The sequence below is a fragment of the Pan paniscus genome, chromosome 1 (genome assembly GCF_029289425.2).
Source record: "Pan paniscus chromosome 1, NHGRI_mPanPan1-v2.0_pri, whole genome shotgun sequence".
Lineage (NCBI taxonomy): Eukaryota > Metazoa > Chordata > Mammalia > Primates > Hominidae > Pan > Pan paniscus.
This window is the reverse complement of record NC_073249.2, coordinates 161,869,811-161,893,418: the sequence shown is the minus strand read 5'-3', so window position 1 is coordinate 161,893,418 and position 23,608 is coordinate 161,869,811. Positions and strand designations below refer to the sequence as shown.

The 23,608-nt window shown below is 43.0% G+C and overlaps 1 protein-coding gene across 1 annotated transcript; it reads right to left on the bottom strand.

Annotated features, from left to right (window-relative positions):
- Positions 1-228: 228 nt before the first annotated feature.
- Positions 229-22,478, bottom strand: LOC117981528 (solute carrier family 2, facilitated glucose transporter member 3-like). Its single transcript, XM_063600710.1, has 2 exons — positions 12,633-22,478; positions 229-9,655 (listed from the first exon to the last, which is right to left on the bottom strand). Exon 1 carries the CDS (start codon positions 19,033-19,035, stop codon positions 17,695-17,697), a length of 1,341 nt encoding a protein of 446 aa, XP_063456780.1. The 5' UTR covers positions 19,036-22,478; the 3' UTR covers positions 229-9,655; positions 12,633-17,694.
- Between the last annotated feature and the right edge of the window lie 1,130 nt (positions 22,479-23,608).

Genomic DNA, 23,608 nt, shown 5'->3' with positions numbered 1-23,608 from the left:
CTCTGGAGCCCCCTCCGCCACACCTTTGTGCGCTCGATGCATAAATGCATCCCGCAGCCTCCGTATACGCTCCGCTTCTTACCCCAGCTGAGTAGGAGGGGAGCTAGTGGAGCACTAGACTAAAAAGAACTTGAGAATACAGCCCCCAGCTTGGACAAGCTACTGCAGATCCAACCCATTCCGTATTTTAAAAGCTCTTTACGAAAAAAAAAAAAAAAAAAGCGTATGCATAATAGGAATTAGAACTACATTCACTGATACCTAATGCATGTACAGCGCTTTTCATTTTTTACTAATAACCTCTCAAAGTAGTAGCATCATTTTATCCATGAGGAACAAATTAAGTCTTTAGTATCTTAATCAAGGTCACACTGTAGCCAAGATTCATACTTCGTAGGCAGTCCACGGACAAATCCTAACAATTTTATTTCCTTAGGTATCTCTCCAGTCAGTTCACTTGTCTATGTTCCGGCAACACGGTCCGAGCTGCCACCATCTCTCACCTGAAGGGACCACGAACATCTCTTAAATCGTCACTCCGTTCACTCCAGCCCCCAATTAATTCTCTACAATGAACTTTTAAAAATTCAAATCTGTTCCACACACTCCCATGCTTAAAACACTCCAGCGACTTCCCCCTGACAATCCCTGGATGAAAATCCTCCGAGGCCGTGCACGGTCAGAATTCTGCAGCTTCAGGGCTGTGGACAGAGGCTGCCCCACCTGTGCTGACTTCACTAACCCTGCTGGACAGTTCCTGATCACTTGAGTTACTGCAACTGAAACTGAGCAAGATATTCTGGGTGTGGAATAAAGTCAAGCATCCGAATTAGACTACTGAATTTGAGGTTTGGCCTCCACCAGTAACCACCTGTGTTGCCCTAAACAATTCTTAGTTGACTCAATTCTCAGTGGAGCAGCAGACAAAAGGATCTCCAAAGTGCCTTCCAGAAGTACAGAAAAGAGGACCAAAGAAGACCGGAGATCAGAGCAGACAGGGAGGCAACCCGGGTTGCCTGCATTGTGGCTGTTTGTGTGCAAGGCTTGTCTCATCTGCCACACTCTGAACAACACCTCAGGGCTGTTTGCATCATTTTCTTCACCTGTTAAATAGGGATAATGCCTTCCTTAAAGGGGTTTTGCTGAAGGTGAACTATGATAATATAGCCCACATGGCATGGGCTCAGGAAGTGGTAGGGGTTTTTATTGAGCTGGACCATAAAGAACAGGTGAGAGTGACATGAAGGGAGACAGAGACGTGAAAGAACAGCATTTCAGGTGAGGATGTAAAGAAAAAGGAAAGTCAGGAAGGCAGCAGTGAACCCATTGTGCCCACGAACGAATCTGGCTGTTCACAGGGTGGAATCAGGGGAGAGGGCCTGGATTCAGTTTAGATCTGTTCGTCTATAACAGACATTGTGCTAGGTGATGAAGATTCAGAGAAAAAAAAAATAGACTAGGTTCCTGACCTCTGAATGCTCAATGCAGTCAGAGAGACAGGCAAGTAACAATTCAGTGATTCCCGGTCCTGTAATGGTGATCACAGAAGACAGTCACCCAGCCGAGTCTGAGGAAGTCAGAATAAGCTTCAAGTAGCCGACAGGAGGCAGGAGTCAGGAGGTAGCGGCATATTCAGGCAGTAATAGTATATGCTGGCTGGGTGTGGCGGCTCATGCCTGTAATCTCAGCACTTTGGGAGGCTGAGGCAGGAGGACTGCTTGAGGCCAGGAGTTTGAGACCAACTTGGGCAACACAGCAAGACCCTGTCTCTAAAATAAAAACAAACAAAAAAAGGCCAGGTGCAGTGGCTCACGCCTGTAATCCCAGCACTTTGGGAGGCCGAGGTGGGCCAATCACTTGAGGTCAGGAGTTTGAGACCAGCCTGGCCAACATGGCGAAACCCCATCTCTACTAAAAATACAAAAATTAGCTGGACGTGGTGGCGGGAGCCTGTAATCTCAGCTACTTGGGAGACTGAGGCACAAGAATCGCTTGAAGCCGGGAGGCAGAGTTTGCAGTGAGCTGAGATTGTGCCACTGCACTCCAGCCTGGGCAACAGAGCGAGGCTCCCTCTCAAAAAAAAAAAAAAAAAAAAAAAGGTAAACTAGCTGGGCATGGTGGCACATGCCTGTATTTCCGACTACTTGGGAGGCTGATGCTGGAGGATCACTTGAGCCCAGGAGTTTGAGGCTGCAGTGAGCTAGGATCACACCACTGCACTTTAGCCTGGGCAACAGAGTGAGACCCCTTCTCTTAAAAAAAAAAAAAGTATATGCTGTGTGACTGGGGAATGAGAAAAGTTGAACCCCATGCAAAAACTTTTGCCTAAAATAAAATAGTGGGTTTTTTTTTTTTTGAGAGATTTAAGGTTTTTGTTTTAGAAGAATCACCCTAGGGCAAGGGCTCTCAACCTCAGCACTATTGACATTGTGGGCTGGAAAATTCTTGTTGTAGTGGGGGTGTCCTGTGCATTGTAGGATGTTTAGCAGCATCTCTGACCTCTGACTACTAGGTGCTAGTAGCAAGTCCTCTTGTTCCCCCATCACACCCCCCCGCAACTCCCCACCCTCCTCCTTTCCCAGCTGTGACTTCCAAAAATGTCTTCAGACGTTGCCAAATGTCCCCTGGGGTGCAAAATCACACCCCACTGAGAACCACTAGTCTAGGGATAATGTGGAAGATGAATTGGAGGGCAAGGAGATTAATTACATGTCATTGTAAAACTGCAAGCTGCGAGAGATGAGAGCCTATCTAAGGCAGTGGACTGGGGAAGGATACTGAGGAGGATGCAAAAAGCCTGAGGAGATAGAATGGACAGTGCTTGGTGACTGATTAGATGTGGCTACTGAGGCAGAGAGAGGAATCTCGCATGACTCCCAAATTTTCTGAATTGGTTAATAAGCTGACCAAGGATGCCACCGACTGGATGCCACCGACTAAACAGGATAAGAAATTCAGTTTTATGCTTGAGAAGAGGAAAGTTTTAAACAGTCACTGAGCCAGGCGTGGTGGCTTAGACCTGTAATCCCAGCATTTTGGGAGTTCAGGAGTTCAAAATGGGTTCAGGAGTTCAAAATGAGACCAGCTTGCGCAACATGGCAAAACCCTGTATCTACAAAAAATACAAAAAATAACTGAGTGTGGTGGCACATGCCTGTGGTCCCAGCTACTCAGGAGTCGAGGTGGAAGGATCACTTGAGCCCAGGAGATCAAGGCTGCAGTGAGCTAGGATGGTGCCACTGCACTGAAGCCTGGGAAACAGAGTGAGACCCTGTCTCAAAAAAAAAAAAAAAAAAAACAGGCCGGGCGCGGTGGCTCACACCTGTAATCCTAGCACTTTGGGAGGCCAAGACGGGGTGGATTGCTTGAGGCCAGGAGTTCAAAACCAGCCTGGCCAACATGGTGAAACCCCGTCTCTACTAAAAATACAAAAAATTAGTTGGGCATGGTGGTGGGCACCTGTAATTCCAGCTTCTCGGGAGGCTGAAGCAGGAAAATAGCTTGAACCCGGAAGGCGGAGGTTGCAGTGAGCCAAGATGGCACCACTGCACTCCAGCCTGGGCAACAAGAGAAATATTCCATCTCAAAAAAACAAAACAAAACAAAAAGGGCCGGGTGCAGTGGTTCATGCCTGTAATCCTGCAATCCCAGCACTTTGGGAGGCCAAGGCAGGTGGATCACCTGACGTCAGGAGTTCAAGACCAGCCTGGCCAACATGGCAAAACTGTCTCTACTAAAAATACAAAAATTAGCCAGGCGTGGTGGCATGCACCTGTAGTCCCAGCTACTCGAGAGGCTGAGGCACGAGAACCGCTTGAACCTGGGAGGCGGAGGTTGCAGTGAGCCTAGAGCACACCACTGCACTCCAGCCTAGGTGACAGACAGACTCTGTCTCAAAAAAAAAAAAAAAATGCCACTCAGTAGAATATATGATATATAGGAGAGACACAATAGTGTAAAACAAAAGAATACAAATATTTCCTTCTAACATGCAATCCATGACATACATCTAAATTTAATTAAACCAAATGCAGTGTAGAAGCCTCTTATTAGAAAATTAATAATAACCACCCAACCATCAATCATACACACAGTTTCACACATAAATCTTCATCAAAAGAACATGTCCCCATCAGTCTTCCTCTGCAAAAGCTATTGCTTAGATAACAATGGGAAAATATGTTAGATGCAAACAATGATGTTTTTTCAACAACACTAAACTAAACTAAATCCCCATTGTACAAATCATGAAATTTGTTTCCAAAAATTGGAATCTGGAGAAAAAATTGACTGTAATCTTGCAAACCTGATATAAATCAGTCACCATATTATATATTTTCTTCCCATTATCTTTTTCCACGGGGCATATTTTTCATATAAATATAGTCATGGCATACATGTCACTTTGTAAACTGTTCCTTAAACTTAATTGTAATTCTTAAGTGTATTTCAATGTTTCTATACAAGTCTTCATAACGAATGAACTTTTTCATGCAAATAATTTTTTTTTGAGTCAGAGTCTTGCTTTGGAGTGCAGTGGCACAATCACAGGTCACTGCAGTCTTGACCTCCCAGCCTCAATCGATCCTCCTGCCTCAGCCTCCTGAGTAGCAGGGACTACAGGTGCGTGCCATCACACTTGGCTGCTTTTTTGCAGAGACGCGGTTTCATCATGTTGCCCAGGTTTCTCTGTCATACTTTTTTTTTTTTTTTTTGAGATAGAGTTTCACTCTGTCGCCCAGGCTCGAGTACAGTGGCGTGATCTCGGCTCACTGCAACCTCTGCCTCCCGAGTTCAAGCGATTCTCCTGCCTCAACCTCCCAAGTAGCTGGGATTACAGGCACGTGCCAACATGCCTAGCTAATTTTTGTATTTTTAGTAGAGACGGGGTTTCGCTATGTTGGCCAGGCTGGTCTCAAACGCATGACCTCGAGTGATCCACCCACCTCGGCCTTCCAAAGTGCTGAGATTACAGGCGTAAGCCACCGTGCTCGGCCTTATCTATCATACTTTTGATATGCATTTTACGGCATGTTATTTGCCCTAAAAAACTATACTTGAAGAAGTTCTCCATTTTCTTGTACTCAAATATGTTGAATTGTTGTGGGTTTTTGTTTGTTTGCAAACACTGCACTGCAGCCTGGGCAACAGAACAAGACCTTGTCTCAAAAAAAAGAAAAAAGTGTGACAGATACAATATTGCTATCTTTATTAAAGATCTCATTATTACAAATTGACAGAAGATACAATGACCCTAGTAGATGGTGGGCAAAGAACAAAAACAGATAATATTCCCCCTACCTACTCTTCCACATGCACATTGATATGTTAAAAGAAAAATAGAAACTAGTGAGAAAGCATATAGAAAATCATTAACTTCTTTAATAAATGTAAAAATTCAAATTAAAGCTACAAGATACATTTTTAAAACATTAAAGGTACAAACTATTTGAAAAATTATAATGTCCACTGTTTTAGACCCTGATAGGGTGTATGTTTTTCAGGGCAGTGTAGATTTGTGGAAACTGAATAGAAAGTAACTTGCCAATACTAATCTATGAATTAATCTAAAATTATACAGTCCATTTGACTCAATCCCATTTCTGTGACTGTGTTCTAAAGCAGTTGTTTTAATATACAGTTTAGGCTGCATGCAGTGGCTCATGCCGGTAATCCCAGCACTTTGGGAGGTCAAGGCGGGTGGATCACTTGAGCTCAGGAGTTTGAGACCAGCCTGAGCAACATGACAAAACTCCATCTCTGCAAAAAATACAAAAATTAGCCAGGTGTGGTGGCTTGTGCCTGTAGTCCCAGCTACTCAGTAGGCTGAGGTGGGAGGATCGCTTGAGCCTGGGAGGTTGAAGCTGCCGTGAGCCACGATCCCACCACTGCACTCCAGCCTGAGTGATAGAGTGAGACCCTGTCTCCAAAAGAAACAAAACCATTTAATATTTATTGTTTAAAAATTATTTGCATAGGCTGGGTGGTGGCTCACGCCTGTAACTCCAGCACTTTTGGAGGCTAAGGTGGGAGGAATGCTTGAGGCCAGGAGTTCAAGACCAGCCTGGGCAACATAGGGAGACCCTGGACTCTATAAAAAATTTAAAAACTAGCTGGGCATGGTGGCATGCATCTGTAGTCCTAGCTACTGAGGAGGCTGAGGCAGGAGGATTACTTGAGCCCAGAAGGTAGAGGCCACAGTGAGCCATGATTGTGCCACTGCACTCCAGCCTGGGCAACAGAACAAGATTCTGTCAAAAAGAAAGAAAGAAAAAGAGAAAGAAAGAGAGAGAGAGAGAGAGAAAGAAAGAAAGAAAGAAAGGAAGGAAGGAAGGAAGGAAGGAAAGAAAGAAAGAAAGGGAGAGAAAGAGAGAAAGAAAGGAAGGGAGGGAAAGAGGGAGGGGAGGGGAAGGGAAGGGAAAGGAAGAGAACAAAAAAGAAAAGAAAGATTTAAGGAATATAAATATTGGGGAGGAGGGCATAAACATTCTTTTTTTTATTCTATTATATTTTATACAGCTAAATATTTTACACATTCAGTATTTAAACCATATAAGATTTCAATGGATGTTCTGAAGTGTTAAAACTGCTATTTTTAAAAATCAAACTGTCATTTTCTATTGAAAATATAGTATTAAGTAAATGTTCACCTTTTGTTTAACAATCCCTTCCCTCGTCTCACTTTGCAAAAAAAAAAAAAAAAGGAAAAGGAAAATCAAATGTTGAACCTCTTACAACCTACAGCTGAAATAAACTTTGACACTGACTGAGCAGATCTTTCTCTACATGCTCACTAACCCATTGAATCAGCTTCCATCTAAGGTGGGGTGTGATTAGACTTACAGGAAGGAGGCCCTTTTCTATTGCTTAGTACCATGCAAACAGTAGGCTGTCTAAAATACTTATTCATAATGACAGAAAGTAAGAAAAAAAATCGGATTAAATGTAATGGGAAGGAAAGGGAATATATATATTTTTCCTTAAAGGTATCATGCATGACATATAATAAAAATTCAATAGATATTTGCTAAAGCTATAATTCAGTAAAGAAAAAAGATGAAAAGCAAATGAATCATGTATGTATACATAATTATAAATGTTCACATTATCTTTTTAGACTGAAAATTTTCAGGTAATTGTCCAAAGTAGAACGTTGGTAACTCTGTCATAAATTCAATACATAGGTATCACACATTTGGTATGGGTATCACACATTTGGTATTGTCCTAAAATCATTGCTTGAGAAAAAAACTTGATTCTGATTTGGAGAACTTCCTCCCCCGACTTCTGTAGAACATCAAGTTTATCTTCCTCAGATACTTCAACTCTCATAAGATGTCAACTTCACTCTCAGTCTAACTGCCCCACAGATGAGTAGTTAAGGTAACTTTGGAGTAATACCAACTTAAGTTTAAATTTCAGCTCAGCTCTGCCACTTACTAGTGTATATCCCAGGCAAGTTCCTAAATTAATCCTGTTTCCTTATACATAAAATTGCAATCATACTACCCAGCCCATTTACCTCAGTAAATGATTATGAAAGTTAGGTAAGAAGGTATATATAAACTAACCATCCCTACCATAGTATGGCACATGGATCTGCCTTTAACTAGCTAGCAGCTAGCTGGAGAACATACTTAATTCAGGTCCATCTGGAAACTCATCAGACAGGATTAGCCAGGCAAGAGATGTATTGAGGAAAATGCCTGTGAAGGATCAAGGGAGGGGAAGCGGAAGAAAGCGAGGAAAGCCTCCAGATCATGCTGCAGCTCTGACATCTGTGGAAGAAGAGAGGGAAAAAGAGACTATGGGGATAGAGAGTCAAAGACTATATAGCACAGTTCCAAAAGAGCCCTGGTTAGGCCAATCAGAGTCCTTGAGCCAAAGTGGCCACGGCTCACGGGAATTAGCCAGCATTCTCTTTTCTTTCTTTTTTTGTTTTGTTTTGTTTTTGTTTGTTTTGTTTTGTTTTTTGTTTTTTGTTTTTTTGAGATGGAGTTTCACCCTTATTGCCCAGGCTGGAGTGCAATGATGCAATCTCGGCCCACTGCAACCTCTGCCTCCCAGGTTCAAGCAATTCTCCTGCCTCAGTCTCACAAGTAGCTGGGATTACAGGCATGTGCCACCATGCCCAGCTAATTTTGTATAGTTTTTTTTTTTCTTTTAGAATCAGGGATCTCACTACATTGCCCGGGCTGGAGTGGAGTGGCTATTCACAGGAGTGATCATAGTATACTACAGCCTTGAACTCCTGGCCTCAGGTGATCAGCCTTAGCCTCCTCTGTAGCTAGGACTATAGGCATGCACCACTGCACCCCAAAAGAACTGACCAGCTTTCATATACCTGCCATGCTCTGTCATTGGTATGGAAAGCCCAGCTCTGTGCAAACATGGTAGTGTGTGCACAGAGGTAACAGCTGGGGCTGTCAGTCAGTCATGCTCCCACAGCAGGAGATCTGAGCAGTGCACTTTCATGGTGGCCACATTTCACACACTGGACTGCACAGATCCACCTCTACATGCATGCTCAGGGAGCAGCCTCTCCACAAATCCATGGACCGCTCTTCCTGAAGGGAAGCTTAGAAGTGATAGGTTAATAGGACAAACTATGGCCAGTTCTCAGGCCCAACCTGGTTCACATCCTGTCCCTTTTGCATGGCCCATTTCCCTCACCCTTAGCTATCACCTCAGCAAGTCCTGATGTTTTTTTGAGAGATGTTATGTGGTGACGTGACCCAAATCTTCATTCCTTGTGGATCTGAGCCCTTTGCAGTCATACCCTTCTCAGGCCAGGAGCACTATACACACCCAACCCTAATTCCAATGAGTCAAGGGAGTACCAGGAAACACCCAAGGAGATCTGGGTTCCACACATCTTCCTCCCTAACGCCATCCACTTCCTCGGGCTGATGAGGATGGATTCCCCCTGTCACGATGGTGACTCTTTTCTCCTGCTGGTCCCTGGAGACAAGGAACTCAAAGTGCCCTGGTGGCAGCAGTAATTTGTAATTCAATGGGACCTTTGTTGTGTCCCCTGGCAAGAGTACACTGAGTTTGGGGACCAGGATCTTTACCACTTGATTAACACAGAGTTTTGGGGACTGGAAGGACAGTCCCCATTGGGTCACTGGGAGTGATGGTAAGTGGGACCACGCCTACTTTGACCCCTTTGTTCCTAGATCCATTTATTCTTTTTATTGTGGACACAGTGCCATATAGAGGTCTCTGATTCAATGCATATCCTGTAGAATGTCACCCCAGCCTATTAGAGGGTTGCCTCCTATCGCTGCAGGTGTGCTTTTCCAAGGCCATTTCCACACTCTGTGAAGTCAGCTCCTCTGGGTGGTGTTATGTATGACCTGTGGACCCCACAGTCATGGACCCATGCATTTCGAGATTTTATGTAGCATCTTTTTTGGCTACATATGTGCCTCTAAAGAACACTACGCACTATTAACCGTCTTTGCAATTCCTGCAGATCAAGCCACCTTGGCTGCTCCTCTGACCTTGTTGGTTATTATGGTAATTGTGACCTCATGGCTTCTGGGAGTTACACACTTCCAATTGGTCTCCATTCCTTGGCCAGAGTCCCCATCATTCACATGGCTGTTAAGGAGCTCAGCTCTGGGATCACTCTCCTACTTTCAGCAATGCCCTGCAGAGGAGGCTATTATTATTATACTTCTTAGTGACGCCAATGTCTCTCTCAACAGTGTATTCTTAATGGTCTTAGTGAATAGCGTGTTCTTTGGGCCTCACATGGAACATAATCCTCAGTGGGTCTTCTGGTCTTACATGATATTTCCATCCTAACATGCCCCTTCCCTCAGCCTTTTAATCCTTCCTATACCTTCTGCCAGGGCAACTTGGGCTTCTCCACTTTACCCAGGTTAACAACCACCTTTTCCAGGCTTCTAAGAGCCACCCCACGATAAGTTTACCCTCATTCTCTAGGGTCCTTGCTGGGGTATTAGATCATGTGTCTTGAAAGAGTGCCCTTAAGTCTGAGCTCCAGAAATAGCTATACTTCTCTTGGGCAATGTTCCTTATCACTTACATAGCTGATTGTATTTCTCCCTTTGATCTGATTGTTAAGAAGTTCAGAATCAAATTTTAATCATACATCTATTACATATACAGGATACAGATATATAGAAACTTATAACATGTACTTTCTATATTGTCCTCACAACAGCTTCATCTTGTTTGTTTGTTGAGATAGGATCTCCCTCTGTCACCCAAGCTGGAGTGTAGTGGCACAACCACAGCTCACTCCAGCCTTGACCTCCTGGCTCAGGCCATCCTCCCACCTCAGCCTCCCAAGTAGCTATGACTGCAAGTGCATGCCACCACACCCAGCTAAATTTTGTTTTATTTTTTGTAGAGATGAGGTCTTGCTATGTTGCCCAGGCTGGTCTTGAACCCCTGAGCTCAAGCAGTCCTCCTGTCTCAGCATCCCAAAGTACTGGGATTACAGGCATGAGCCACTGTACCCAGCCATGTTTTTTTTGTTTTTGTTTTTGTTTTTTTTTTTTTAGACGGAGTCTTGCTCTGTGGAGCAATCTTGGCTCACTGCAAGCTCTGCCTCCTGGGTTCATGCCATTCTCCTGCCTCAGCCTCCCGACTAGGTGGGACTACAGGCATCCACCACCATGCCCGGCTAATTTTTTGTGTTTTTAATAGAGACGGGGGTTTCACCGTGTTAGCAAGGATGGTCTTGATCTCCTGACCTCATGATCTACACGTCTTGGCCTCCCAAAGTGCTGGGATTACAGGCGTGAGCCACCGCGCCTGACCCTAATTTTTAACTTATTTTCAACTTATTTTCACTCCATACTGAATCTCTTACTTGCATTTGTTGAACACACTATCTGCCCAGCACTGTGCTAAGTACATATGTGTTATCTCATTTAATCCTGGCTTCCCTACTGTGGGATCTTGAGCAAGATACTGATTTCCATAAGCTTTAATTTCATCGTCATCGGTAAGTAAGGATGATACTAATGTCCACTTTGTAGAATTATAATGAGGATTAATGATGGTAGTTAATGTCAGTAGTTATTAAAATATACTTGGCTGGACGCAGTGGCTCACGCCTGTAACCCCAACACTTTGGGAGGCTGAGGCAGGCAGATCATGAGGTCAAGAGATTGAGACCATCCTGGCCAACGTGGTGAAACCCCGTCTCTACTAAAAATACAAAAATTAGCTGGGCGTGGTGGTGCGCACCTGTAGTCCTAGCTACTCAAGAGGCTGAGGCAGGAGAATTGCTTGAACTCAAGAGGCACAGGTTGCAGTGAGATGAGATCACACCACTGCACTCCAGCCTGGGCAACAGAGCAAGACTACATCTCAAAAATAAAACAAACAAACAAAAAAACACTCAAATCTTTTTTCCTAAAACAACTCAAAATATCTGATTTAATTATTGTATAGGATGTCAATGTAGTAATGTCCAGAAAGGTAAACATTAGTTTATTATAAAAACACTTAACATACAGAGCAGAATAAGTGTTACTAATCTTATTTATTATGGCTTTAATCTAATTGAAGGCTTTCGTGGTTCCTAACGGCAACATAACAGAATCAATAAAGCTTAAGACATAATGAATGTCCATATAGAACACTCTTTTATGGGGTTTTTCTTAAATAGGTAAATGAGATGATGGCCTCCTCTGAGGCCAGTGAGTCCAAGGATGCTTTACTTCAAAATCCATTCAGTTTTACAGGAATAACAGATTGCTTTGGGCTGACTTATTAGCCATAATAACAAGGCTTATTCTACTCCTGGGATTTAGTATACTGTATTAATTATTTAAAAACCTTATAAGCAAATGCTATTCTGACAACCAAGGCCGGGGTGCTAGAAAGGCTGCTGGATCAGAAAGCAGGACACTTGCATGCTGGATGAGCTCTTTGATAGATTAAAAAAAAAAAAACTTAGGGTAGTCTTTTTAATGTCTCTGAGCTCAGATATCTCCTTAGTTTGGATCACATTATTTTATGATACCTATCAGCATCAAAATTCCGTGCATCTTTATTGTTTTAACTTTACTGTGTCCACGTACAGGTTATTGGCCACAAAATCATGTATGCATTTGACAAGTGGGATAACTGAAGTGTAAAGTTTAAATTACATTCCAAAAAGCAATAGGAAAATAAATTGTAGCTGAACAAGAACTGGCCAGGCACAGTGGCTCCTGCCGGTAATCCCAGCACTTTGGGAGGCCAAGGCAGGAGGATCACTTGAGGAGTTTAAGACCAGCCTGGGCAACATAGTGAGACCTCCTCTCTATAAAAAAAAATGAATAAATAAAAATTAGCCATGTACAATGGTGTGCAGCTATAGCTGCAACTACTTGGAAGCTGAGGTGGGAGGATTGCTTGACCCCAGGAGTTTGAGGCTGTAGTGAGCTATGCTCATGCCATTGCACCCCAGAATGGGTGACAGAGTGAGACCTCACTTCTTAAAAAAAAGAAATAAAATGAAATAAAAATAGAAAAGAATTAGATGTGACTTCTTCCCAAGTTCCAATTTTCTCTTATTCTGCTAGGAGAGTGATACATAGAAATTACATATTCTCAGAGGTCTATGGCATCCAACACTTTAAGTCAATTCAGCAAATACTTACTCAGTACAAGTATGTGCCAAGCACTGTGTTAATTTTTTATAACATGATGCAGGATACATATGATCAGTAACAATCAACTGATCAGCTACATGTATAGGGTACTACACTAGGCCCTTGGCAGGGGTGGCCACTCTTCCTGTAGTGTGTAGAGGAAAAGGCAAGACATCCATCTGAAAAATAGATAATCAAGCGTCAAATGGCTGATACAAACATAAATGTCATAAGATTTCAGAGACAGGAAACATTACCAAAAATCCAGATAGACTTCATGGGGCTTGTGAAATGTGAACCGAACCGTGAAGGACACTGAAAAAGAGGCAGGAAAGTGTCAGGCCTATTTAATTGGCATTTATATCCTTCCCAGAATTGTTAGGATTAGGTTTATTTTTGTATCTGAAATGCACGTGTATTGTCTTCCCTCAATTTTAGGTACCACGACAGCAGAAACCATGTATAATACAATATTTATATTGATTCAGCATGACAGATATTTATAGAGCATCTACTATACGTCAGACACTGTACTAAGTAAGCTTTGGAGGGGAGGGAAAGGTCAAGAAGGAAAGAGAAAAGACTTGGAGATAAAACTCAGAAGTCAGATGAGACCCGTTTGTTGCTGAAAGATCTGGGTAAACTTGGTTTGAACTCTCAACACGTTGCCTGGACTGTGGAAGTGTAAAGCCCTTTCAAGAGCGAGGTAAATTCTGTAGGGACACTTCCACCTCCTCATTCTACTCTGTTTTGCACCATGTTACAATGAAGGCACTCACACAAAGCTCCCTGGGTTTGGCAGCCATCCCTGAAGATGTAGGTAGGTAGGAATCACAGCTCTGCTGCCCTGGTGGCTGCTTTCTCCATTTTCCCTCTGCCCTCCCTCCTTTTGCCCTCGTGTTCTCCATTGCAGATTGCCCCCCAAAATTTCCAAAACCTCCCTGCAGTATGCACAGCAAGTTGACCCTCCTCTAACAGCTGGATCCTTGGTCTCAATTTTCTTTTTTTTTTTTTAAACTCTTTTTTTTATATATATATACTTTAAGTTTTAGGGTACATGTGCACTACGTGCAGGTTTGTTACATATGTATACATGTGCCATGTTGGTGTGCTGCACCCATTAACTCGTCATTTATATTAGGTATATCTCCTAATGCTATCCCACCCTCCTCCCCCTACCCCACAACAGGCCCTGGTGTGTGATGTTCCCCTTCCTGTGTCCAAGAGTTCTCATTGTTCAATTCCCACCTATGGAGTGAGAACATGCGGTGTTTGGTTTTTTGTCCTTGCGATAGTTTGCTGAGAATGATGGTTTCCAGTTTCATCCATGTCCCTACAAAGGACATGAACTCATCATTTTTTACGGCTGCATAGTATTCCATGGTGTATATGTGCCACATTTTCTTAATCCAGTCTATCATTGTTGGACATCAATTTTCTACCTCAAGCATTTTCCAACCTATTTATTCTATTACACCTAATTTCTCAACTGATTTTTTCCAAGCCTAGATGCTTCTATTTTCAGGAAGAAATCTGGCACCAGCTGTAAAACAATGGTGATATTTTCTCCACCTTGTTACACAGAGATAAGTGCCCTGGTAACTCTAAGAGAAACCCACAGAGCTATGAAGGGACAGAAAGAGAAAGTACAGGAAATGAGTCAGGAAGGGTTTTTTGGACCTTTCTAAGTGATCTCTCTCTCTGTCCTGAATTCACACAGTATTTATTGCCTACATCATTCCTTGGAAACGTGTCCTTTAATGCCTTCTATTGCTGTTTGTCTTTCCTTCTGTTGGTGCTTTATCTCCCTGACCAGATGTTTTGCAGTTCCAGCACGGCAGGCTTTTCCCTTCACCCCTGGAACGCTCGTGGCACCTGGCCCAGTGCCTCCAGGGTAAAATGGGCCTCACTGATTGGTCTGTTGAGCCTCAACCTGTGGGAGCTTTATGATTTGCCTAGTTTCACAAGACCTTCCCTAAATTTTCCTAAAAATGCCACATGGCAGGTGTTTGTTTCAATTAAAATAAATTAAAATATCTCTAAGAATGCACTGAGTATTTAATCAATTTGCTTGAGATGGCTGGAGATGTCCACTCAAATTCCAGCAATGAGGACCTGGAAAGGACTAACATGTATTTAAGTATCCTTACCTCCCAGCCATCTGCTCTCATTCTCAAAATCACCTTTTGAGGTGAGATTAGGTGATTTGCCAGTGTTTACACTATTACACAGCAGGAACTGAAGTTTTAACAGGGCACACCTAGCTTCAAAGCTCCTGTTCTTTTCACTGTCTCACACCTCCAGGATAATAATGCCCCTTTAGAGATATTCAAATTTTCATCATCACTAAGAAGAGCAGTTATCCACTAGGATGCAAACTAAACAAACCATCCCAACAGTTAGTGTCCTGGAGATGTAAAAAGAAAGTTGACTCCATGAACCTGAACAAGTGGCTTCACCTTTCCGAGCTTCCAGTTACTTATCTGTACATATACAATTCTACAGAGTTTATGTCAACACTAAGTTAAATAACACACACACACACACACACACACACACACACACACACACACACACACAACCAGGGAAGCAGTCTTTCTGTTGGCTGAAAAAGATCAACTGTATTCTTTGAAGATTTCGAGTGTTTAGTTAAAATCCTCCTTCCTTTTACCGAGTGTAAAATGGGAGCTGACACTCAGGTCTGACATTCAGATGAGTTGGGCAGGTGTCTTTTAACTGAGTTAACGCATTACATGATTTGGGAGGGGCATTAGCTGACTCACACAAGAGCAGATTAACCATTACCCCAACATCACACAGCAGCAGCCACAGTCCGGGAGGTAAATTGGCACCACCATCCATATTCTTTGAAGCCCTTCTCCACAGTAACTACCATTGCCCCTCGAACAGGGCCCTTTCAGATTATTGCAATCAGCCCAGGTAGGAGCTAAAAGGGTTGAAGGTATGACCATTATAAAATATGAGGAAGTTCTTTGGGGGAGGATTTGGGGAAATGGAACCACTCTCCCCAGTCCCTTAATGACACCAAGTCCTGCTGGCTCATGTCTCTAAGACCACAGGCTTGGCAGTGAATGAGAGCTGAGTTTTAGCTCTGCTTCATCCTAGTTGTGTGGCTGTGAGTAGTACATTACTACTTTAAATCTCAGTTTTTTAATCTGTAAAATGGGAGTGATCACATTTTCTGTCTTTTTTTTTCATGTGTACATTCAGAATTTTTATCTTAAAATAAAGAACCACCAGAGTAACATTAATAAGAGAAAATCCATATGGAAATATTCACAATCTGGTCAGTGAGAAATGAGAAAACAACTTCCCTGCCTTACTGTCCACCCGCTGTTTGAGGAGCCAGAAGTAGAGGTGAAGTTGGAGGAAGGTCACCTTTTCCAGCTAAACCCCACTGCTATGTGCATTTTTATTCGACGCCTCAACAACCAGAGGGAACAGTGAGAACTGAGAACCAAAATACTGTTATTGGCAAGCATTCAGCTAAAGGGTCTGAGATGTGTAAGCACCAAGAAGGGAAAGGGAGATCGAGCAACATATGAAAAAGGGGGCTGTGGGAATAAACACAGAGGAAATAAGTCAACAATAACCTACTTCCACCCAGAGCAAAGTGACAGTGCACATACATTCATACTCTCAAGTATGGGCTACACTGCACACTGACTCATACTATCTCAAACATGGCCTATTGGAAAGATTCAATTCCCCTAAGGGCACTCGGCACAGGACCACGGTGGTCATGGTAACAGACATAGACAAGCATGCCGTGACCCTGAAGCAACAACACACGTTAGATAATAATCGTTCAGAAAAAAATCTTCTCCCAGAGCTGAGGTTACAAATTCCAAGTCAGCTATAAACATTCTTTCTGGAATTCCTTTAAAGATATGGGTCAAAGTAAAACAAAAATCAACACCTAAAATCTCCTAAAGAACAAAATGGAGAAATAACGAACCTCTACCAAGAACCAATTATTTTAGGTTTCTCATTTGGATGGCTCTCCCGCCAGATGGGTGGTGGGGTTACTTAAAAAGTAATGAGTCTACTACAAGGGGAAGGAGTTGTTTGGTCCAGTGAGAAGGAACAGGCTTTCTAGAAATAACTTTCCCTGCCCTGGACTCCATCCAAAATTAGAACCCATCAACTGCCATTAACTACAATGCCCATCTTGGTTAATAATCCTGGACTTCAAATAATACTACATATAAACTATAATTTTAAAGAAAAAAGTTCCAAAAGAAATCAGTAGCTTTATTATATAGGCATATGACTTTTCTGAGAAATTAAACTTAAGAGTTTCCATCTGAAGGACAGAAATTGTTAAGAGGTAATGTGCAGACCTCAGGCACCACATCATTTACCCTCCAATAATTAACTACATTTCTCCCTAAATTCTTCTTATTGCACCTTAACCGCTCCAGCATCAAATCTTCTACTCTATAACCTCTTTTAAACACCTCCTTTTAACCTCAGTTTCCTTATGTTTTCATTATTTGGCAAAATTACACTTAAAACGTAATATTTATGTAATTAAACCAGAAGGTAAAAATAAATAAAACTCAAGTTAATCTGCTGTGTACAGCTGTATGGAAGTGAGGAAGGTGCTCTTACATAAACCCTGTCTGCCTTCCCACAGTGTGTGTGTATCTGCTTCCTGGTAAGTCTGCGGTTGGGGGAACTGCACCTTACTTTTCCTCCCCTATATCCCCTAGAGGGCAATATTAGAACCCAAGGGAGAAGAGCTGGCAAAGTTGTCATATCCCAAGTGGTCAATCCCTCCTGAAATGAAGGTAGGTTCACTTGGTCTCTCCTACGCAGAAGAGAATGTCCAAGAAATGAAATATTTTAAAAGCCATTGAAAATTCAACAAGCTCCAGTCTTGTTGAGGGAGAAAGGAATCAAGTAGCAGCATTCAGAAGCAGCCCTGGGTTCATCCTTATGAGGTCTCTCCCTCGTTCAGGGAGGTGGCTTTCCCTTGCTGGGAGGGAGGTGGAAGGAGGCATGATTTAGACATTGGTGGTGGTCTCCTCAGCAGGCTGGATACTGTTCATCTCCATGACGCAGTCCTTCCAGATCTATTTGCATCGTGTGCCTGCCCCTCAAAGGCCTGTGTGATATCCTCGAAAGTCCTGTAACACATCTCAGGGACTTTGAAGAAGGTAAAGATCAAGAAGGTAATGAGGAAGTCGGTGAAGATAATAAAAACGTAGGCTCCTAAGTAGTAAGCAGCAGAAGGGAAAAGCAATCTGACTAGGAAGTTGGAGGTCCAGGTGGAGCAGCCGGCCACTGCCATCACAGCTGGGCCAGGGCCCTGGCTGAAGAGTTCAGCCACAATAAACCAGGGAATGTGGTCTGGCCCAATTTCAAAGAAGACCACAAAGACCAAGATAGCCCCAATACAGACAAAGCTTATCCCATTACACTCATCCTTCAATAACAAACAAACAGACATGAGGATGGAACAAAAAGCCATCCCTCCAAGGCCTATCATATGTAGAGTCCTTCTTACTGCCCTTTCCACTAGAAATAGGGAAACTATAGTGAAGATAGTATTAACCACACCCGCACCAATGGTGACACAGATGGGCTCTTGAACACCTGCACCCTTAAAGATTCCTGTTGAGTAATAGAACACAGTATTGATTCCAGAGAGCTGCTGAGAGAGCTGGAGCATGATGGAAATGATGATGGGCTGTCGGTAGCTGGATACTCTAAAGAGCTCCAGCACAGTGACTTGCTTTTCTTGTGCCATCCTTGCACTCTCATCTTTCATCTCCTGGATGTCTTGGGATACATCCTGGGTGCCCCACAACCACTGGAGGATCTCCTTAGCATTCTCCTCTTCTTTTCTGTTAATGAGCAAGAATCTGGGACTTTCAGGGCAAAAAGGAAGGGCTGCACTTCGTAGCACAGCAGGAGAGATGGGAAAGCCTAATAGCACAGGCCATAGGTCTTTGGACCCCAGGATGAATTCCAGATCAAAGATCTGGGCCACCAGAATTCCAACAACAATGCCCAGCTGGTTGAGAGTGCCAAAGACAACTTGCAGGGCAATAGGTGAGATGTCTTCGATGTACGTGGGCACAAAACCTGTGCAGAGTCTGCAGAAGAGGCCAATAACCAAGTAGGCCAGGATCAGTATTTCAACCAACTCAGCTACTTTACACAGTCCCATAAGGCAGCCACCAGTGGCAGCCCACAGGTTGACAGTAAGCATTGAATTATGCCTGTCAAAGCTGTTGACAAACAGTCCAACAGAAAAGGAGCTAATCATACAACCAATGGAGAATATGGCCATAGACAAGCACCAAAGGGACAAGCGCAACGTCTCAGAGGGAGGGGTATTTGCCTTGTCCTTCAAAGTGTTGATAAATTCCCTTACGATCATCTCAGGAGCATTGATGACCCCAGTGTTGTAGCCAAATTGGAAAGAGCCGATTGTAGCAATTGTGATGGCGAAGATCAGAGATGGGGTGACCTTCTATGTCCCCCATGGCCTCAATCTAATTGTTTTTTTTTTTTGGACAGAGTTTCACTCTTGTTGCTCAGCCTGGAGTGCAATGGGGCGATCTCAGCTCACTGCAACCTCTGCTTCCCGTGTTCAAGCAATTCTCCTGCCTTAGCCTCCCAAATAGCTGGCATTATAGGTGTGCACAACCACACCCTGTTAATTTTTTGTATTTTTAGTAGAGATGGGGTTTCACGATGTTGGCCAGGCTGGTCTCGAACTCCTGACTTCAGGTGACTCACCCACCTCGGCCTCCCAAAGTGCTGGGATTACAGGTGTGAGCCACTGTTCCTGGCCCCTAATCTAATTCTTTTCAAGTCTTTAAGAAAGATCTAGGAGTGTGACTCCAGAGACACCTTTTTCAACCAATGAAACCTTCAAAATTTCCTTCTCGGCAGCAAGTTTTCTCCAGGTCCTCAGGAATGCTCTAAAACTCTCACCATTACAGCATCTCCTATTTTCTATCTTCTAAAGTTGTTGTGAAGATTAAGTTAAATAATAAGCTGGGTGCAGTGGCTCATGTCTGTAATCCCAGCACTTTGGAGGGCTGAGGCAAGAAGATCACTTGAGCCCAGGTGTTATTCAAGACCAGCCTGGGAAACAGAGAGAGACCGTCTCTACAAAAAATAATTGGCCAGGCATGGTGTTGCATGCCTGTAGTCCCAGCTACTCGGGAGGCTGAGGTGGGAGGCTTGAGCCCAGGAGGTCAAGGCTGCAGTGAGCCATGATTGTGCCACTGCCCTCCAGCCTGGGTGACAGAGTGAGACACTGCCCAACAGCCACCCCCCACCCAAAAAAAAAAGAATATAAAGCACTTAGTACAGTATCTGGCATATTGTAAGCTCTTTATAAAGTTGATTATTATTTTATTATTAGCAGGGACCAAGGCTTTAATGTCGTAAGATGCAGGGAAATAACAAAAGGAAAGAAAGGCTCCCTGTTGCTGAAGAAGCCAATGCCACAGTCAGGTGCACAAGGTCTAGCACAATTTGGCTCCCAGCCAATCTTACCCTATGGTTACCTGCACGCACTCCCTGAAAACTTCCTTAGTTCCTCAAGGTAGGCAGAATTCCTCCTTTAGTTTCCCAGAGTACTTTGCATGTACTTTTCTACTTTCCCTTATCACAATCCATTCTATTTTGCTTGCATATCTATTCACTCTACCCTACTTTATCCCAGGCTGTGAGTTTATGGACAGCAGGAACCAAGCAGTCATCCTTGTATTTGCAGCCATAGGCATTCTGTAAGTATTGGATGAGGATGGAAGGATGGATGGATAGACAGACAGATAAGGAACATGGGATAACTAGTGACTTGGTAAAGGATTAGGCCTGGGTACCCAGGAGACCCATTAAAACAGTCATTGCTTCACAAGCTTCTCTAAGGCTGGATCTGAACAGAAATGCAAAGGGCATGACATTTGAAGAATTGTTTGCCTGGTGTGGATGGTTAGGCAATCTACATGTGCCTTCAAAGGAAAAGCATGGCTAGTTGGTGACTGCTGACAAAGTTGGTATCAGGCAGAACACCTTGGCAACCAGAAGCCAAGGCAGGATGATGCCTCTAAGTCTTCCTGCAGCCTGAAAAGTTAATAGATTAGTCAATTAGAAGCAAGTCCTTTGAAGTGTGGTCAGTTTCAGGCAGACTTGTGGACAATGACTATTCTCTCTGTGATTGTGTTCACTGTAAACAATGATGCAAGATCTAAAGATAGAAAGGGGATGTGAAATGTTGTTCTCACAGAAGATGGACTGTCTGGAGATAACATTTCCAAGTACCTAGAGTATAAAGTATTTTATAACATAGGGCAATATAGAGGGAGATGCTGTATCTTGACTTTTCAGAAACCATTCTTATTTTATTCACTTTGTTCAAAGCAATTGAAGATGATAATATTTATTGATTGATCACTTATTGTGTACCTCATACTTTTTAAGAAAGTGATATGCTAGAGTTGGCCTTCCCTGGCTCATGAGAGTCAATTATGTGTGTGTTTTCTCAAGCCTGCATTAGAAGATTTTACACTGGCATCTTAAATTCGGCCATATCAGGAATATTTACACCATGGAAACTGGCAAACACTAAAAATCAGGGTTTTCAGTCCCATCCCTTCTGAGAGCTGCTTGTCAAACATTTACTGCACACTACTGATTTTACAATAAATGATCCTAATTAGCCCTTCCCATATTCCTACTTTACAGATGAGAAATTGAAGTTTAGAGATTAAATAATTCACTTATTACAAACTTTTGGTGGCAAAGGCAGGATTAAAATTCAGACCATCTGTCTCCAAAGTTCATGCATTTAACCATTTAATTATTTTAACTCTACTTAGGTCAGCAAAATGGCAGAGTAGGCAGCCCCAAGCTCCTGTCCCCCACATAGAAACTCAAAAAACAAGCAGAATCTGTCAGAATTAATTTCTTCAGACTCTGGAAAAAAGTCAGAGGCTTACAGCCACCAAGTGGATGCTGAATTAAGAAAAATAAAAAATGGGCCAGTTGCAGTGGTGGCTCATGCCTGTAATCCCAGCATTTTGGGAGGTCAAGACAAGAGGATCTCTTGAGCCCAGGAGTTTCAGACTAGCCTGGGAAACACAGTGAGACCCTGCCTCTATAAAAAATAAAAAAATAAAAATCAGCCAGGCCTGGTGGTGCATGCCTGTAGTCCCAACTACTGGGGAGGCTGAAGTGGGAGGATCATTTGAGCCTGGGAAGTCAAGGCTGCAGTGAACTATGATCTTGACACTGCACTGAAGCCTGGGTGAAAGAGTGAGCCCCTAACTAAAATAAATAAAATTTAAAAATATATATATATGTATGTATGTATATATATATATGTATGTATGTGTATATATATGTATGTATGTATATATATGTATGTGTGTGTGTGTGTGTGTGTGTGTATATATATATATATATATAATAGAGATAAGGCTGGGCATGGTGGCTCAGCCTGTAATCCCAGCACTTTGGGAGGCCAAGGTGGGTGGATCATGAGGTCAGGAATTCAAGACCAGCCTGGCCAACATGGTCAAACCCCATCTCTACTAAAAATACAAAAATTTGCTGGGTGTGGTGGCACGTGCCTGTAATCCCAGCTACTCCGGAGGCTGAGGCAGGAGAATTGTTTGAACCTGGGAGGCAGAGGTTGCAGTGAGCCAAGATCATGCCACTGCACTCCAGCCTGGGCGACAAAGAGAGACTCCATCTCAAATAATTAATAAATAAATAAATAAATAAATAAATAAATAAATAAATAAATAAAATAAACTCAAAAATGGTAGGAAAGTTTTGTGGCATTTTTATTTGCTCTTATTCCACACCTTACCTTGCAATGGTCCTGAAGACAGCAGCCCATACTGTCGGCATGGGAGTGCGGTCCCTGGTTCTAGAGGGAGCAAAGCAGACCTTATTTGCAAATTATTGTGTAGATCGGTTTTAACCTGTCTGTACGTGAAGGACTGGCACAAAATGCTCACCTCTGTTTGCCTAACTCTGAAGTAACCCAGATTGGAAAAGCAGCAGGCATTGCTTGAATCATCATAAGGTAGAAGAACAAGGCCTGAGGCAAAAGGTCACAGTTGAGACATGCAATAAACCACCTAAGGCTTGGGCAAAAAATTTGAGAACAGAGTTTCTTTGGGAAGTTAGGACAATCAGAAGCACCTGTGAATGCAGGGAATTTAGACAGCCATGCATGTGCCCAGGGCAAGATGCTTGCTCAGAAAAGACGTGATTAAAAACTTCAGGTTTCATCACAGCTGATTCCTAAGCTCAGTGAAAGCCTGGCTAAGTGTTGAAGGAGGGCCCCAGTACAGGCCCAATTGGCAAAAACTGAGAAAAGTATTTTTGTTTGTTTGTTTGTTTTGTTTTTTAGCTCTTGACATTCAGGTAAAATTCTGTCAAAGCACTCACTGAAAGCCAGGCATGGTGGCTCACGCCTATAATCCCAGTACTTTGGGAGGCTGAGGCAGGCAGATCACTTGCAGTCAGGAGTTCAAGGCCAGCCCGGACAACATGGTGAAACCCCATCTCTACTAAAAATACAAAATTTAGCTGGGTGTGGTGGCATGTGCCTGCAATCTTAGCTACACAGGAGGCTGAGGCAGGAGAATTGCTTGAACCTGGGAGATTGCAGTGAGCTGACATCAGGCCAGTTCACTCCAGCCTGGGCAACAGAGCAAAAACTCTGTCTCAAAAACAAACAAACAAACAAAAAAACCCCACTCACTGAATACAAGCTAAGGGACAGAGACTTCAGCAACCACACATGACAAAGAAAAGTCTTTGCAAAAATAGGAAAAGTTACTAGAACAAGACTATTACAGGTCTCAACAATGAAAACAAAAACAACCACACACACACAAAAAATAAATAAAATAAAACAGTAAACCCCAAAGAAGGAGAAGAATCTTATTTTCAGAGTTGCCACAATATACTATTCAAAAGTC

What these genes read in the sequence shown, in the direction of transcription:
- LOC117981528 (XM_063600710.1), bottom strand. Translation starts at nt 19,035, where the DNA reads ATGATCGTAAGGGAATTTATCAACACTTTGAAGGACAAGGCAAATACC.